The 16,091-nt window shown below is 45.7% G+C and overlaps 1 protein-coding gene across 1 annotated transcript; it reads left to right on the top strand.

Moving 5' to 3' along the window:
• The first annotated feature begins 1,868 nt into the window (after positions 1 to 1,868).
• LOC143804018 (uncharacterized) lies at positions 1,869 to 5,014 on the top strand. Its single transcript, XM_077281764.1, has 6 exons — positions 1,869 to 2,302; positions 2,383 to 2,457; positions 2,777 to 2,972; positions 3,126 to 3,288; positions 4,038 to 4,834; positions 4,980 to 5,014. Exons 1-6 carry the CDS (start codon positions 2,099 to 2,101, stop codon positions 5,012 to 5,014), a joined length of 1,470 nt encoding a protein of 489 aa, XP_077137879.1. The 5' UTR covers positions 1,869 to 2,098.
• Positions 5,015 to 16,091: the final 11,077 nt, after the last annotated feature.

Here is a 16,091-nt window from a genome sequence, read left to right as displayed (position 1 = left end):
GCCGCCAATGGGATCCTAAATCTTTTTTTCGTATACAACAACTCCGAACAATCAGAGGTGTGAACCGGACCAATAAACAAAAAATCATCAAGGTACTGAATACAAGAACTCAAACCCGCCACATTCTTAACAACCCATTCCAGAAAAGTACTAAAGGTTTCAAAATAAGAGCACGAAAGCGAGCAGCCAGAAGACAGCGATCAACAAAGAACCCTCCATCCCAGAAACAACCCAACAAATGCATGCTATCAGGGTGTACTGGTAACAAGTGAAATGCCGCCTCAATGTCCGTTTTTGCTAACCACGCCCCTTTACCACATAACCGCACCCAATCCATAGCTGCAGCAAACGATGTGTACATTACTGAACACAACTGAGTATCGATCCCATCACTCACTGATGACCCTTTGGGAAAGGATAAATGATGGATAAGCCTGAATTTATTGGGCTCTTTCTTTGAAACCATGCCAAGTGGTGATACCCTCAAATTACTCTGGGGAACCACTGCAAACGGACCAGCCATCCTACCCAAAGCAACCTCTTTCTGCAACTTATCAGAAACCACTTCCGGAAACTGCAACGACTTTACATTCTTTGTGGATAAACAAACTTCTTGTTCCACAAACGGGATCTTAAAACCATCCCTAAGGCTACGTTCACATTTGCGGTGTGCGCCGCAGCGTCGCCGCCGCAACGCACCGCATGCGTCGTGCGGCCCTATCTTTAACATTGGGGCCGCATGGCGCCGCATGTACATGCGTTGTCATGCGTTGTGGTGCGTCGTACGCCGCATGCGGCGTTAGGGCGCACCTGCCAGGGCGCGGCCAACGCAACATGTTGCATTTTTTTGGCGGCGCAGACTTTTTTAAAAACGCATGCGTCGTGTTTGCGTCGTGTTTGCGTCGTCAATGCGCCTTTTTTCCCATTGACTTGCATTGACAACGCAGACGACGCAAGTACTTGCGTCGTGATGCGTTGTACGACGCATGCGTTTTTCTTACAAAAATGCAAAACATTGTCTAGACTTTGTCTAGACACTTAAAAAAAGCACTATATATATAAAAAAAGGGGGGGGGGTTTGCCATTGTCTTTCACAAGGCTATTCACACAACACACAGAGAAGACACTGAGAGGAGCAACCTGCTTTCCAAACCTGTAAGTATATATTTCTCTTTGCATAATTTTTTTTCTGTGTTTTATTTCTTGTTTTTGATTTAATTTGTGCAATGTTTGCTCTGTGATATTGTACGGTTATGGCACTGTAGGTTGTTATTGAATACTAACATTTTTTTTTAATGTGTTTCTGATATATGCTGGCGTTTCTTGTGTGCGGCCTTGCTGGGTTTGGATTGGTTTTGGATTTATTTTTGGTTGTTCTTGTGTCATGCGGATGTTCAATGCCTTTTTTTTGTAAGATTTTTTATTGTAAAATTTGTGGTGCATGTCTTTTTCTGGCTTCTATTGTTGGGGTAACCGTATGGCGTTTTCTAGGCTCATGTCTTGCTGTGTTTTATTATGCTGTTGGCATTTTGTTTTCTTTCCTTGAGTGTCTTTTCTTGCTGGTGGGGGGCTACATTTATGATGTTTCATTTGTATTGTATTGTTCCGTGCTGCTATATGCCATTATATGTTTAATTGTATTATGGTTACGTAGTTTTCTGTATGGCTTCCATATATATATCTCCTGTATTGAATGTTTCCATAGCCAAGTGTGTAGTTAATTTTTTTTTTTTTATTTTTTTTTGGGCCCTTTTTTTAAAATTTCTTGTGTTTTCTTTTCTATTTGACTATGGTTTTTCTTTTGGTTGCTGTATATTGTAACAGCGGTTGTCCTGTAATGTTTATTGCTTATTATCTAGAATGGTATTTATCGCCTTCTCCAGATGTATTTCTGTGGTAGATGTCACCAGATGGTGTTGTTTTGGATCATGTCTTGTTGCTATTGTAAAGTATTGCGTGCAGTTTGCTATTTCATTGTGCCTTTTTTTTCCCTGTACAGTTTTTTTATATTTAAAAATTTGGACATTGGTGTCTTTTTTTGGTAAAATTTTTTTGGGTCTATTCTTGTAGTTTCTTCTATTGTATTCTCTTGCAATGTATGGCGTTGTGGTGTCGCTTTTTCAGTTTGCATTGTCCTATCAGTCAACAGTCAATTGTGGTTGTTTTAATTTTTTATGCCGATTTTATTGTATGTGTTAGATTTGGATGTGATTTTTTGCTCATTTTTTCATTGCAGAGCAAACTTGCAAGAATGACGAGTGAGTCAGAGTCTGAACATAGGCAATCGGCGAGGGGGAGTGCGGTGAGTAATTATGTCCAGTTGCTTACTATTCGCTGCCATTTGTAGCATTGTCACTAATTTTTGTATACATTTTTTTACAGGCTTCTTCAAGTGAGGGGGAAGGCACACAGCGGGAGCAGGGAGATCGGTGCCAAGATGGGTCGTCAGGCCGGCAAGTGAGTATTTTTTTTTTTTTTTTTATCTTTTTTTTGGAGTAGCATCCTGCTGGGAGGAACATTAGGAGCAACCTGGTTTCACTAGGGCTGTTTACTAAGCTTAATTACATATAGCTTTTCAGGGCAGCAAGTATTTGGGGGAAGGTAACATACAGTTGAACTCCCTGCACAAAAACATTCAAAAATACAGGTGTAGAAACCATCAATATAGATACATCAAATGGCAAAGGATAGGGCAAAGGTACAAATCATGCCACGTGCTGATGATGGTTGTTTATATTTGCCTATTTGTAACCTTTTTGTTTTCTATTTTTTCTAGGTTTCACAACGGGACCACAGGGAGTGTATTGATGTGGAGCTCCTGATCTCCAGCATCCAGGAGCGTGGCCCGTTGTGGGACAGCCGTGACCCTCGGCACATGGACCAGGTGGTGTCGAGGCGTTTGTGGGCAGAGGTGGCAAAGTCGCTGTGGGATGGCTTTGACAGTGCCTCAGCGAAGGACAAAGGCACCTTTAGTGAGTATTGCTGAGACGCTGCTATGACCCATCTTGCCAGGATAAACACAACCGTGTGTGATGCTATCAACGCCTAAACTTTGCATCACACACGGTTGTTTTATCCTTTTAAAATGCGACATATGTAACCTTTTTTTTTCTTTGCATTCACAGTGAAAAAGTTGAGGACCAGATGGCGATCCATAAAGGACCGTTTCAATAAGGGGCTCAGGAATGAGGAGGAGCAATCGAGGAGTGGTGCTGCTGCGGCCAAGTCGGTTCCATATAAATACAACCGCCAATTACAGTTCCTAAGACCAATCCTTGGCCGCCGACAGTAAGTATTTTGTCCACATACCATATTGCACATTGTACATTGCCCAGACACATAACATATTGCACAGCCACATAGTTCATTGGCCAGCCACGTACATTGTGCATCCACACACATAGTATATTTACAGGCCACTATATCGCAGCCACATAGTACACGTTCTAGCCACGTATCCACATAGTACATTTCCCAGGCACATAGTGTATTGGCCATCAATGTAGTCAGCGTAGCATATTGGCCATCCACGGTAATTATTTTAGGTTAAGCAAGAGTCCTTGTAGTTCCTGACAGGTTCCGTTCTGAGTCAGTGTAGTTCTGATCGCAGGAATAATGATGACGTCTCGATCACATGATCCTAACGTCATGGACATTCCTGCGATCAGATCAGCAAAGTCTGGTTTTTATTTTTTTTTAATTCTTTTATAGACCTTAAATTTTATATTATTTTTGCAACATAGCCAGCATCTTGAAATTAGTTTTTCACACAATAATTTTTTAAAAATATGACAGGGGTATGCATTGCCTTTGGCAGAGGGAATGTACAGTCATTTTCTGCCGTCGGTATGTCCATGATTGTTATCGTGAGCCCTAATGGTCAGCTGGCGATAACAATCAGCAATTTATTATAGGCCACACAGACTGAGAGACAGGGGATTGTAATGTTTTGATGTGTCATGTAATTTTTTTGACAGGAGTTGGCGTATGTGATAGGTTATTAATTGAAGACTAATTTTTTCATTATCTTTTCACAGGACACACAGCAGCACCCTCCAGCGAGCTCCCCCCTGTGAAGCGGAACTTCATGGATCGCCATCTGAGCCGTCACAGCCATCCCACAGCGACAGCAGGCCTGCACCACCATCATCTGGAGAACCGGCTGCCGGTACGTCAGGTTTTCCCCTGCCCGAGGCCTCTGGCGCACCTTCGTTCGGGTATTCCCGACAGCGCCAGCGGGCCTCGGACAGGTCAGTCATGCCTGAATTTTTGCACTTGGGCACGGTGTTCCAGAACGGTTTCAAGGCGTTGAGAGATGAAATGTCCAGTATGGGACGGCGCCTTGAAATCCTGGAAGCCGAGCTCTCAAATCCGGCAAAACATTTCTTCAGCACACTTGCTAAAGGCATGGTGGAAAACCTTACGCCGGAACTCCAGATTTCGGTGATGCAGGACTGCAACAATTCTTACGTGAGGGCTCTGCAGCAGTCTCGGGTCGCGCAGTCAGCGACACTGCCCGTAGTGCCGTCGCTGGCTAGCGTGACTCCGACTACTGCTGCAGAGTCACTCCAGCCCCCCCACCCTGGTCCAAGTGCCGGGCGACGCCACCACAGGCACCATACCAGTGTGCGGCCCACTCCTGCTCCTGCCAGGCCCTCATCCTCCCGTAGGAGTGCTTCTGGGGGAGATGCCGCAGAAGGCAGGAAAAGGAAAAAAAAGAGGAGGCACACAGACAAACACACAGAGGCACAGGTTCTGGCTGCTCCAGGACACACACCATTTCGTCGTGGCTCTAGCCACAGCAGGAGCAGCCAGGGCCAACCAAGCCAAAAACGTAGGCGGCTTGTGTTGCCTCCTCCCTCCTCTACTGACGAGGCGGTCTCCCTAGTGTACCCTGCGGGGGGTTTGGACCTGCCATCAAGCTTACTAGAGTATGGCGGCTCCTCCTCCTCCTCCTCCTCTACCACTCCCACTCCCAGGTCCAGAACTCGAAGCTACCGGTCACCGGTGGTAGCGGATGTTGATCCCCCCTCGGCTGTTGAAACCCCATAATTTTCTTTTCCCTTTTTTTTCTGTTTCCCCTCAATAAAAATTTAATTTTTTGTATACAATATTTGGTCTTCTTTTCAAGTACACTGCTCGGTAATTCACTCCGTGCGTCGTTTATTTGTGCTTCAAACACCTCATATATGCAATGTCAGACAGTATTTTTGGATTTTTTAATTTGACCGTTTCTTTGGGTGTCTTTCATTGCTGTATGAGGTGTTTCCAAACACTAAAGTGTATGAGTTGTTTTCAAAGAAAAAGGGTATGTGTCCACGCTCAGGATTGCATCCGGATTTGGTCCGGATTTTAATTCAATATTTGTAGCCAAAACCAGGCGTGGGTAATAAATACAGCAGTGGAGCATATGTTTCTATTCTACTTTTCCTAATTGTTCCACTCCTGGTTTTGGCTTACAAATATTGATGAAAAAACCTGAGCAATTCAGGATGCAATCCTGAACGTGGACACATACTGTAAAGGTACCTTCACACTTAACAATGCTGCAGCAAAACAGACAACGATGCAATTCACTGCAGCATCGCTATTTGGGAGCTGGAGAGCGGTCTGTGTGACCGCTCTCCAGCGACCAACGATGCCGAGGTCCCCGGGTAACCATGTTAAACATCGGGTTGCTAAGCGCAGGGCGCACTTCCGATGTTTACCCTGGTTACCAGTGTAAAATGCAAAAAAAAAAAATATTCACAATCGCATCCCCCGGCGTCAGCTTCCCTGCACTGACTGAGTGACGTCCCTCACAGCAACGCTGTGCTGTGCATTCACTTTACGGCCGGCGCTCACTCAGTGCAGGAAGTGGACGCCAGGGGACGCGAAGATGAGTATATTTATTTTTATTTTTTAGTTTACAATTAACACTGGTAACCACGGTAAACATCGGGTTACTAAGCGCGACCATGCGCTTGGTAACCCGTTGTTTACCCTGGTTACCAGTGTAAAACATCGCTGGTATCGTTGATTTTGCTGTCAAACACAACGATACACGGCGATCTGACAAACAAATAAATATGGTATGGTATAAATTTTGTCTTGGAAGCATGGTAGAAAACGTAAGAAATTTTTTTTATTAAAACACAACATTTTAAAAACAAAGGTTTACAAGTTTTTTAGATAAGGCACATTTACATTGGTGAACTATTTTTAGCATAGTCACACCAGAATACAGTCCAACAGTTTATTACACCATTGAATCTTGCCATGACAGACGGCCAACATCTGACACAAAATAGGCCGCAAAACGGTCCCTCATCTGCGCAATTTCCACGCTTGACCTCAGAGGATGATCATGGAAATTGGGCAATGGGTTGGCTATGGTTTCATCCAGATCAACGTTCAGTCTCTCTTTGGCCAGAATAAAATTGTGGAGAACCACACACGCCTTCACCACCTCATCCACTGTCTCAGTTTTCAGATTAATGGCGGATCCTAATATCCGCCATTTAGAGACAAGGATGCCAAAGGCGCACTCCACAGTCCTTCTGGCCCTGGACAGTCTGTAATTGAACACCCTTTTCGTGTGGTCCAAGCCCCGACTTGAGTAGGGTTTCAATAGGTTGGCAGACATTTGGAATGCCTCATCCCCAACCACAACAAATGGCATCGCAGGGCCTTCGGTGTGGGGAAGAGGTCGTGGCTGGGGGAAATTGAAATTGTTGCCATATAATTTTTGGCCCATATCAGACTCTTTGAATGTGCGCGAGTCATTTGACCGGCCAAAAGCACCAATGTCGACTGCCAGAAAACGGCAGTCCGCACCGGCAATTGCCATCAGCACAGTGGAAAAATATTTTTTGTAGTTATAGAAAAGGGATCCACTTTTCCCTGGCTTGGTAATACGAATGTGCTTGCCATCCACCGCGCCAATACAGTTTGGAAACGAACACACTTCCTCAAATTTCTCGGCGTTGGCCAACCAGATATCGCTTGTAGGGACGGGTAAAAATTCTTCCCGGAGGTTATCCCACAAAGCGCGGCAGGTCTCAGCAATAATTCCCGAGAGAGTGGAGACTCCAATCCGGAACTGAAATTGAAGGGATCGCAAGGTCTCTCCGGTAGCCAGGAAACTGCCAAGAAGATAAAGAAATTACATTAGTACATTGCAATTTATAAGGGTATGTCTCCACTGTCCGGAGACGCGGCGCTATCGTTGCAGCGGCGAAGCCGGTCGGCGATAAGCCCCGCCCCCTTCCTGGGACGCAATGGTGCCGGATGTGTACAGTACACATCCGGGATCATCGCACCCCTCGCCGTAGGGCCCTGTGATATACCTTGCGGGGACGCTGCGTCCCCGCAAGGTGTACGGACATGCTGTGTTCTGAAAAGACGCGCAGCATGTCCGGAGTCGCAGGGCCTCCGCGTGCGGGTTTCCACGCATAGTGGAGACGGGATTTCATAAAATCCCCTCCACTATGCTGGAACATCTGGACGCTGCTTGTTTGACGCTGCAGCGTCAAACAAGCTTACTGACCGTAGAAACACAGCCTAAAAGTACATTGACCATACCACCCCCAACAAAAATTAAGAAAAAAAAAAAAAAAAAAAGGGAAGATGTGAACGTAGCCGAACATATCTCAAGTCATTCAAACAGCTACGTACCGTAGAGTCACCAGCAGCCGCTCCTCTGCGGATATAGCTCTCCGGAGCTGAGTATCCTGCCTGCTGATGGCTCCTTCCACCCGACGCAGAAGATACCGGAAGCTCTCCTGAGACATCCTGGTGTACTCGAAATACTTCTCCAGGTTCTCATTCAGTTCGCCAAACAAGCTATGGTATGCTCCACGGCTCTCCCGGACTTCCAAGATAGGGTGTATCCAAAATCTGCGATGAATCCATCTCCGTTTTTCTCTTTCTCTTTGATGAGCACAGGCGACAGCATAGGCATGAGCCAAGGCTAAATCCATCTCCATATCCATGATAACACTGTCCAAGGGACGCTCCATCATGAATACCAGCAAATGGGAGGAATTCATGTCTGCCATGGTATATATACACAATTACATAAACACCAACCCTCTTCTAGCCATTGGTGGCCCTTATCTATTGTGTAGACACTTTTTTTTGTGGGTGGGATGAAGAATGACTCACTGCACAAAAAACGCATGCGGCGCAAAACGCTGCGTTTTTTGTTGGAAACGCAACTGCGTTTACAAAAAACGCTGCGTTTTGCGCCGCATGCGTTGAACGCATGCGGCGCAAAACGCAGCGTTGTGCATGCGTTGTGTTGCGTTTTTGTCTGCGTTGTGCGTTGCGGCGGCGACGCTGCGGCGCACACCGCAAATGTGAACGTAGCCTAAAACCATCACACAACAAACCCACAGCTACTGCATCCGGGTACCTATTTAGAAAACCCGTTATCGCGTCCAGCTGTACTAGCATCTCCCCTTTTTTCAATGTTATCACCCCTTTTTTGTCTGCTCCCTTTAAAACATTTTGCTGCCCCATGCGAGCCCCCACATGCTGAACACTCAGGTTTAAACTTGCATTTATTCCCAAATTTGCACGTCCCCTCATTAAATGCGAAACACAGTCCTTTTTGCATTGCAACCGAGTGTCCTGACTGCCCCGAACCCCCGGTGCCCCCTGGAAAAGACTGACTACTTTGCCCCAATCTAGACGGAACCATCACCCTCATCCACAATGCGATATCTTTATGATCCCACCGAATAGTAGGCCTACCACCTTACGCTGCTTGTCGTATTATAACCAGCCCTATCTGCCGTAGACCCGATAAGCCTCGCCTATTGTGTCCATGTAACAAAAAATAACAGTTTTCATGAGCCTTCTCCCCATTCACACTACCTAAAATTGCAAATGCTTGTAACGAATTAGAGAAGGTTCTAGGGATTAAACGATATCTCCTCTTTTCTTCATCCTCCTTTTTAGAATCCTCCCTCTTTACCTTACCTAAATTGAAATGCTCTATAAGGCAATATGGTAATAAGGAAAATATCTCAATTTATTCCACTTTCCATATCTTCTCTCTCACTTCCTGTTTCAAATGAGCCCCCAGTGGTACCTCAAAACAAACATACACTTCCCCCTTCGCTGCATCATCTAAGCGAACCGCATCCTCCTTCTTTTTCCCCGCATCCTCCTTCTCTTTTTTACTCGTCCCAGCAACTACACCCGAGGACTCATTTGCTTGGATACTAACTCCTGGTGCCCCACCACTAGCCCCGGAAGCAGCTAACACACTTGCCCTTGTATCTGGATCCTCAAAATTACCCAACACTCCCAGTAAGCCCACAGGCCTTAAGACCGCATTAGAATTCCCTAGCCATGGAGCTGACGGCGATGCCCCTCCCTGTAACCTCACAGACCCCCAAAACATAGCAAGATCTCTCAGACCATGCAAAATTAACCCTACACCCCTGCTAACTCCCCCGTAAAACCCCTCCTGACTCCTAAGCTCAGGGGAAGCTAAACAAGGGTTAATAGAAATGGAATGATGACTCTCACCTAGCTGCCTGGGGCTGTGAACCCAGCAGCCGAAGATCCGCAATCCTATGGAGGCTGTCCTTGTTCCGCTCCACTCCTGGGCCAATCAATCAATGATCCCACAGCTCCTTTGTCTCCTTGTCCCTCCGGCCGCCGGCTACCCACATAAGCTGCATCAACTGCCGAAACAGGGACCACTGGAGCTGTTGCAGATTATCAACTCTGCGGAAGGCCAACATCCTGCTGCCCATGGGGAGATGCGCCTCTATTGCCATGAGAGACATCCCTCAAAGCCCTGACTGAGGCAGCCGACTGTTGCCCGCATCCATTAAGCGACCCCAGTGCTGCCGGCCCCCACTGACCCATACTGCGCTGCTTAATGTCCTCCTGTGCTGCTGCCGGCAGCATGCCAGTATCAAGGCCAGCTGTAGGCCGCCGATGACTCTCCAACTGCCGAGGGGCTGCTAGGTAAGGCCCCCATCTCCTCTCTTCTCTAGGTCTCCTCGGTTGAGCAGGCCCTGCTCTGGCATCAACGCCCACTGCTCCTGCTCCTGACATCCTCTGCTGCTTCGCTACCGACGACAGGGAGGCCGACTCCTCCCCTGTTGCAGGCCCTGCCATCCTGATGGATTCCTACCAGCTTGCTGCCAAAAGGCCGCGGGCCTGCGGCATGTGCACATCACTGGAGGGTCCCTGAAGGGGCTCCTGATTCGGCGCCGGACCCGGGGAGTGACCTCGGGACTCAAGCGCGCCGGAGGCCTAGACCTCCGTGGCCGGCGACCATCTGGAGGAGCCTGGGGGGCTCCGGCCACAGTCCCCTGCAGCAAGCTGTTTACTGAAGCCTGCAGCCATCCCGCGTCCTGAGTGTCCACCGCGTCCCTTAACTGCTGCAGCAAGGCCTCTATCTTCATTGTCACAGGTACCACACAGCTTCTTAGCTAACAAAGGGGAGACCTAAAATGGTTCCCCGCTCTAAGATGGCTGACCCTTTTATACTGGCCCTTTAATCCCACCTCTTACCCTTCCTCCCCTTATGACCTAATCCCTGTGCCATCCATCTCACATTATTAACCCCTAAACTATCCCCCATCCCTGTCAGTTCACCATATTCACACGAAACCCTGGTTACCTCCCCTTAAGGCCAAGTCCCCAGTACAGCCTCTTTGGACTCAAATCCCACCAATGACAACATCTGCAAGGCGTTTGTAGGTTCTCCCCGTGTTTGTGTATGTTTCCTTCCATACTACAAAGACATACTGATAAGGATTTTAGATTGTGGGGTATGTGCACACGTTGCGGATTTCTTGCAGAAATTTCCTGAAGAAAACCGGAAATTTTCTGCAAGAAATCCGCATTTTTTTTTTTGCGTTTTTTTTCCGTTTTTTTCACGTTTTTTTAGCATTCTGCAAGCGTAATTAGCTTGCAGAATGCTAAAGTTTTCCAAGCGATCTGTAGCATCGCTTGGAAAACTGACTGACAGGTTGGTCACACTTGTCAAACATACTGTTTGACAAGTGTGACCATCTTTTTACTATAGATGCAGCTTATGCAGCATCTATAGTAAAAGATAGAATGTTTAAAAATAATAAAAAAAATAAAAAAAATGCTTATACTCACCCGCAGACAGCTGATATCCTCACCGGCGTCCGTTCCGTATAGATGGTGTGCGCGCGCAGGACCTTCCATGACGTCGCGGTCACATGACCGGTCTCGACCAATCACAGGACGGTCACAAGACCGTGACGTCATCGCAGGTCCTTCACCGCACATCAGCTACAGGAACCGAAGCGGCAGCATGCTGCTGAGAGGCGGGAAGACATCGAGGGTGAGTATAGGACTATTTTTTATTTTAATTCTTTATTTTTGACCACTTATATGGTGCCCAGTGCGTGGAGGAGAGTCTCCTCTCCTCCACCCTGGGTACCAACCGCACATAATCTGCTTACTTCCCGCATGGTGTGCACAGCCCCGTGCGGGAAGTAAGCAGATCAATGGACCCCTAGGTGTGCGGAATCCCCACAATTCCGCATTTTTAATGAACATGTTGCTTTTTTTTCCGCGATGCGATTTTTTCGCGGAAAAAATCGCAACATTTGCACAAAAAATGCGGAATACACTGTAAATAATAGGAGGCATATGTTAGCGTTTTTTTTGCGTTTTTATCACGTTTTTATAGCGAAAAAACGTGAAAAAAACGCTAAAAATCCTGAACGTGTGCACATGGCCTAATGGGGACAGCGATGATAATGTCTGTAAAGCGCTGTGGGATTAATGGTGCTATATAAGTGAGTAAAATAAATTAAGGATTTTGGTTCATCATGTGCTCCTGAAGGGCAGATAGACATTTTTGTAACTTCAGAAAGACGGTGAGCCATCCTATATTGTAGTAGATACAATGTGAGGTAACGCAAGTAGGTTACAGATCAGTTAGTGCCAGTATCAGTGTTTTTTACTGTTATACTAAACCAGTGAGGACATTACACCAAGGCTTGTGCTTCTCTTCCGTTCCATAACTCTTGAATTACAGAACAAGCCAGTTTTACTTCTTTCATCATAAGCGGCTTATGATGAGACATATAGATACAGAGATATTGATGGCACCTATACTTTCTTTCATACAGCAGAATGTCAACATTTTTGCACCATCTGTATGTACACATCAGTGCATAGAAGGATTCTGTAATTATCATACTTCGAATACCAAGATAGTATTTATATTTTCGGCTGTCTCATCACAGACAAGCCCTTTATACTGGGACCACCCACTAATAGCTGATTTTGCCAGGGGAAGATACAGAAAACTCAAGATGGCAGTCATTATAATATACTGTATAGAAAGCCTTAGCCAAACTAAGCTAGCCTCAAAAAGGAGGGCACTGCACGCACCCCTAACATCCAGGGCATAATAACACAGGATGGGGTGATGTAGGTCAGAGGTATCAAACTGCATTCCTCGAGGGCCGCCAACTGGTCATGCTTTCAGGTTTTCCTTGTATTGCACAGGTGATAATTTAATCACCTGCACAGAATGATTCCAGCACCTTGTGGAATGCTAAGTAAATCCTGAAAACATGACCTGTTGGCGGCCCTCGAGGAATGCAGTTTGACACCTCTGATGTAGGTGACATCGTGGAACTAAATATAATAAAGGATAGTTGGGGGAGCCATGTTACACATTTTGTATCATGTTCCAGAAGCTACAAGTTACGCCAATAACTTCTATCCCATTTGCTGTGTAACATATCCCCCAAAAATACCATTCAGCTGTTTAAGTAATAATGCTATACTGTTCTACTACACTGGTAACATACATCGATAATTATAATATACTGTACTAAACATTTCTGAAATACAGTGACCCATATTGTGTCATATTCTTCCACACTTGTTTTACAATATAGCAAACTCTGCATTTGAAAATAGCTGGCACAATACTGGCAAATCTCAACCATGTGATTTCCTGTACGAGAATAATTAAGGGTTATTTTTGTATATCAGCTACAATTAATAGAATACCCAGAAATGAATAAATAATATGCATAGATACAGTGGCTAACATTAGCAAAGGTAAAGATAAAGGATTGCCAGTAGTGCCAAGATTACCATGACTGAGGTCCCACAGGGCCTCTTGTCAAATAAGGGGACAGCAGTATTATCAGAGGCCAAATTGTGTTGTGCTAACACTATGATATACAGTAATCATGCTAGATGAAGCAGGGCTACTGTCTGAAAGAACAAATGGATGGATCAATCATTTCTCCCAACTTTTGAAGAACACGAAGAGAAACAAATTATGGGTCCCACATAGTGCATCACAGACTATTTTGATCACACCTTAGCCACACCAAAGCTATACCCATTTATCATTTCTTTTTACCCTGGCAGGAGGAGAAGTCAAAAGGGAGGTGGGAGTAAGTGACATTCAGCAGAGGTGGAGACTGCAGGGCGTAGACCCAAATCTGAGACTGTCCTGCAGTATTGAGGATGGTTGGGACTAGAGATGAGCCGGTTGATTCACGGGAATCTAGTCCAGCATCCATGCCAGTGGTATCACCGTACCTGCCATCTGGATGGGTAATTTCTGTCGGCCCAGGCGTGCCTTTTGATAGGCCAGGGCCACAACTACGTCATATGTGCATCATGTTCATCTCTAGTTGGGACTTATGGATTTAGTTTTGGTTCATTCATTCAGAATCAGTGTCACCAGCACTTTCTCACTTTATGAAAGCTTCATTGTGTGACATCTGGCTTTTTGATGTCTGTAAAGCTGTGTTCACACGTTGCATAAATGCTGTGTTTATTGGAGGTGTCTGCACCAAACTGTGCAATAGCAATCTTCTCTGATTATTGCATTTTTGCTGCATTTTTATGCCTTTTCCCTCTTATTTGAGGCTTTTTGGCCCAGATGTGAAGCAAGTGTTTTTATACAACAGAAAAGCTTTAATTCTGCAAAAAAGCAACTGCAGTTTTTTTACATGCGTTTTTTAGGCTCCACATAAAAGCCTCTAGAGAAAAAAACTGCACACTTCAGCAATGTCTTTAGATGCATAGTGCTCAATACATCACATCAACAATATTTAGACAGTTAACCACTAAAGGTACCTTCACACTGAACAACTTAACAACGATATCGCTAGCGATCCGTGACGTTGCAGCGTCCTGGATAGCGATAGCGTTGTGTTTGACACGCAGCAGCGATCAGGATCCTGCTGTGACATCGTTGGTCGGAGCTAGGAGGCCAGCACCTTATTTCATCGCTGGATCACCCGCAGACATCGCTGAGTCGGCGTGTGTGACGCTGATTCAGCGATATCTTCACTGGTAACCAGGGTAAACATCGGGTTACTAAGCGCAGGGCCCCTGGTTACCAGTGTAAATGTAAAAAAAACCAAACACTACATACTTACATTCCGATGTCTGTCGCGTCCCCCGGCGTTCTGCTTCCCTGCACTGTGTCAGCGCTAGCCGGCTGTAAAGCAAAGCACAGCGGTGACGTCACCGCTCTGCTTTAGGGCCGGCACTTACAGTGCAGGGAAGCAGAACGCCCCTGGTTACCCGGGGACTTCGGCATCGTTGGTTGCTGGAGAGCTGTCTGTGTGACAGCTCTCCAAAGACTACACAGCGACGCTGCAGCGATCGGCATCGTTGTCTAGATCGCTGCAGCGTCGCTAAATGTGACGGTACCTTTTGTGACAGAGACAAATTGGTACTTAATGACTAAGCCAGTTTTTACAGTTCTGACCACTGTCACTTTATGGAGGTTATATCTCTGGAACGCTTTAACGGATCCGGCTGATTCTGAGAAATTTTTTTTGGTGACATATTGTACTTCATGTTAGTGAAGTATTTGATATGACTTGCGCTTATTTATGAAAAAAATGGAAATATGGCAACAAGTTTGAAAATTTTGCAATTTTCAAACTTTTAATTTTTATGCCCTTAAATCAGAGAGATATGTCACACAAAATACTTAATAAATAACATTTCCCACATGTCTACTTTCCATCAGCACAATTTTAGAAACACATTTTTTTTGTTAGTAAGTTATAAGGGTTAAAATTTGACCAGTGATTTCTCATTTTCCAACAAAATTTACAAAACCATTTTTTTAGGGACCATCTCACATTTGAAGTGAGTTTGGGGGGTCAGTATAAGGCCGGGATCACACATACGTGAGATACGGCCGAGTCTCGCAGGTGAAAACCCAGCTCTGGCATCGGCACTCCGGAGCGGAGCGTGCAGCTCCATGTATTGCTGTGCGGCTGCACGCTCCGCTCCGGAGTGCCGGCGCCAGAGCTGGGTTTCTACCTGCGAGACTCGGCCGTATCTCGCGTATGTGTGATCCCGGCCTAACAGAAAATACCCAAAAGTGACACCATTCTAAAAACCGCTCTGCCCAAGGTGCTCAAAACCACATTCAAGAAGTTTATTAACCCTTCAAGGGCTTCATGAGAACTAAAGCAATGTGGAAGGAAAAAATGAACATTTTACTTTTTTCACAAAAAATTTACTTTGGAACCAATTTTTTTTATTTTCACAAGGGTATCAGGAGAAAATGGACCATAAAATTTGTTGTGCAATTTCTCCTGAGTATGCCAATACCCGATATGTGGGAAAAAGCCACTGTTTGGGTGCATGGCAGGGCTCAGAAGGGAGGGAGCACTGTTTGACTTTTTGAACGCAAAATTGGCTGGAATCCATGATGGTGCCATGTCACGTTTGGAGACCCAAACAGTGGAAACCCCCCAATTCTAACTCCAACCCTAACCTCAACACTCCCCTAACCCTAATCCCAACCCTAACCATAACCCTAACCATAACCCTAACCATAAACCTAACCCTAACACACCCCTAACCCTAATCCCAACCCTAACCGTAATCCCAACCATAACCACAACCCTAACCCCGGTAAGCCGAGAGCCCAGAGAAATTCCGATTCTGGGAGGCGCTGTGGTTTAAGTACCCTTAACTGCCGCCGTTAAAAGGTATATCGGCGGTCGTTAAGGGGTTAAACACAGCAAAATTTCTGTGCAAAAAAATGCAGCAAAAAATCTGCAGCATTAATGCTACATGGGAACACAGCCTAAATATCC

Source organism: Ranitomeya variabilis, chromosome 2, assembly GCF_051348905.1.
Source record: "Ranitomeya variabilis isolate aRanVar5 chromosome 2, aRanVar5.hap1, whole genome shotgun sequence".
Classification (NCBI taxonomy): domain Eukaryota; kingdom Metazoa; phylum Chordata; class Amphibia; order Anura; family Dendrobatidae; genus Ranitomeya; species Ranitomeya variabilis.
Note: the sequence above shows the minus strand (reverse complement) of the source record. Positions and strands in the feature narration are given on the sequence as shown.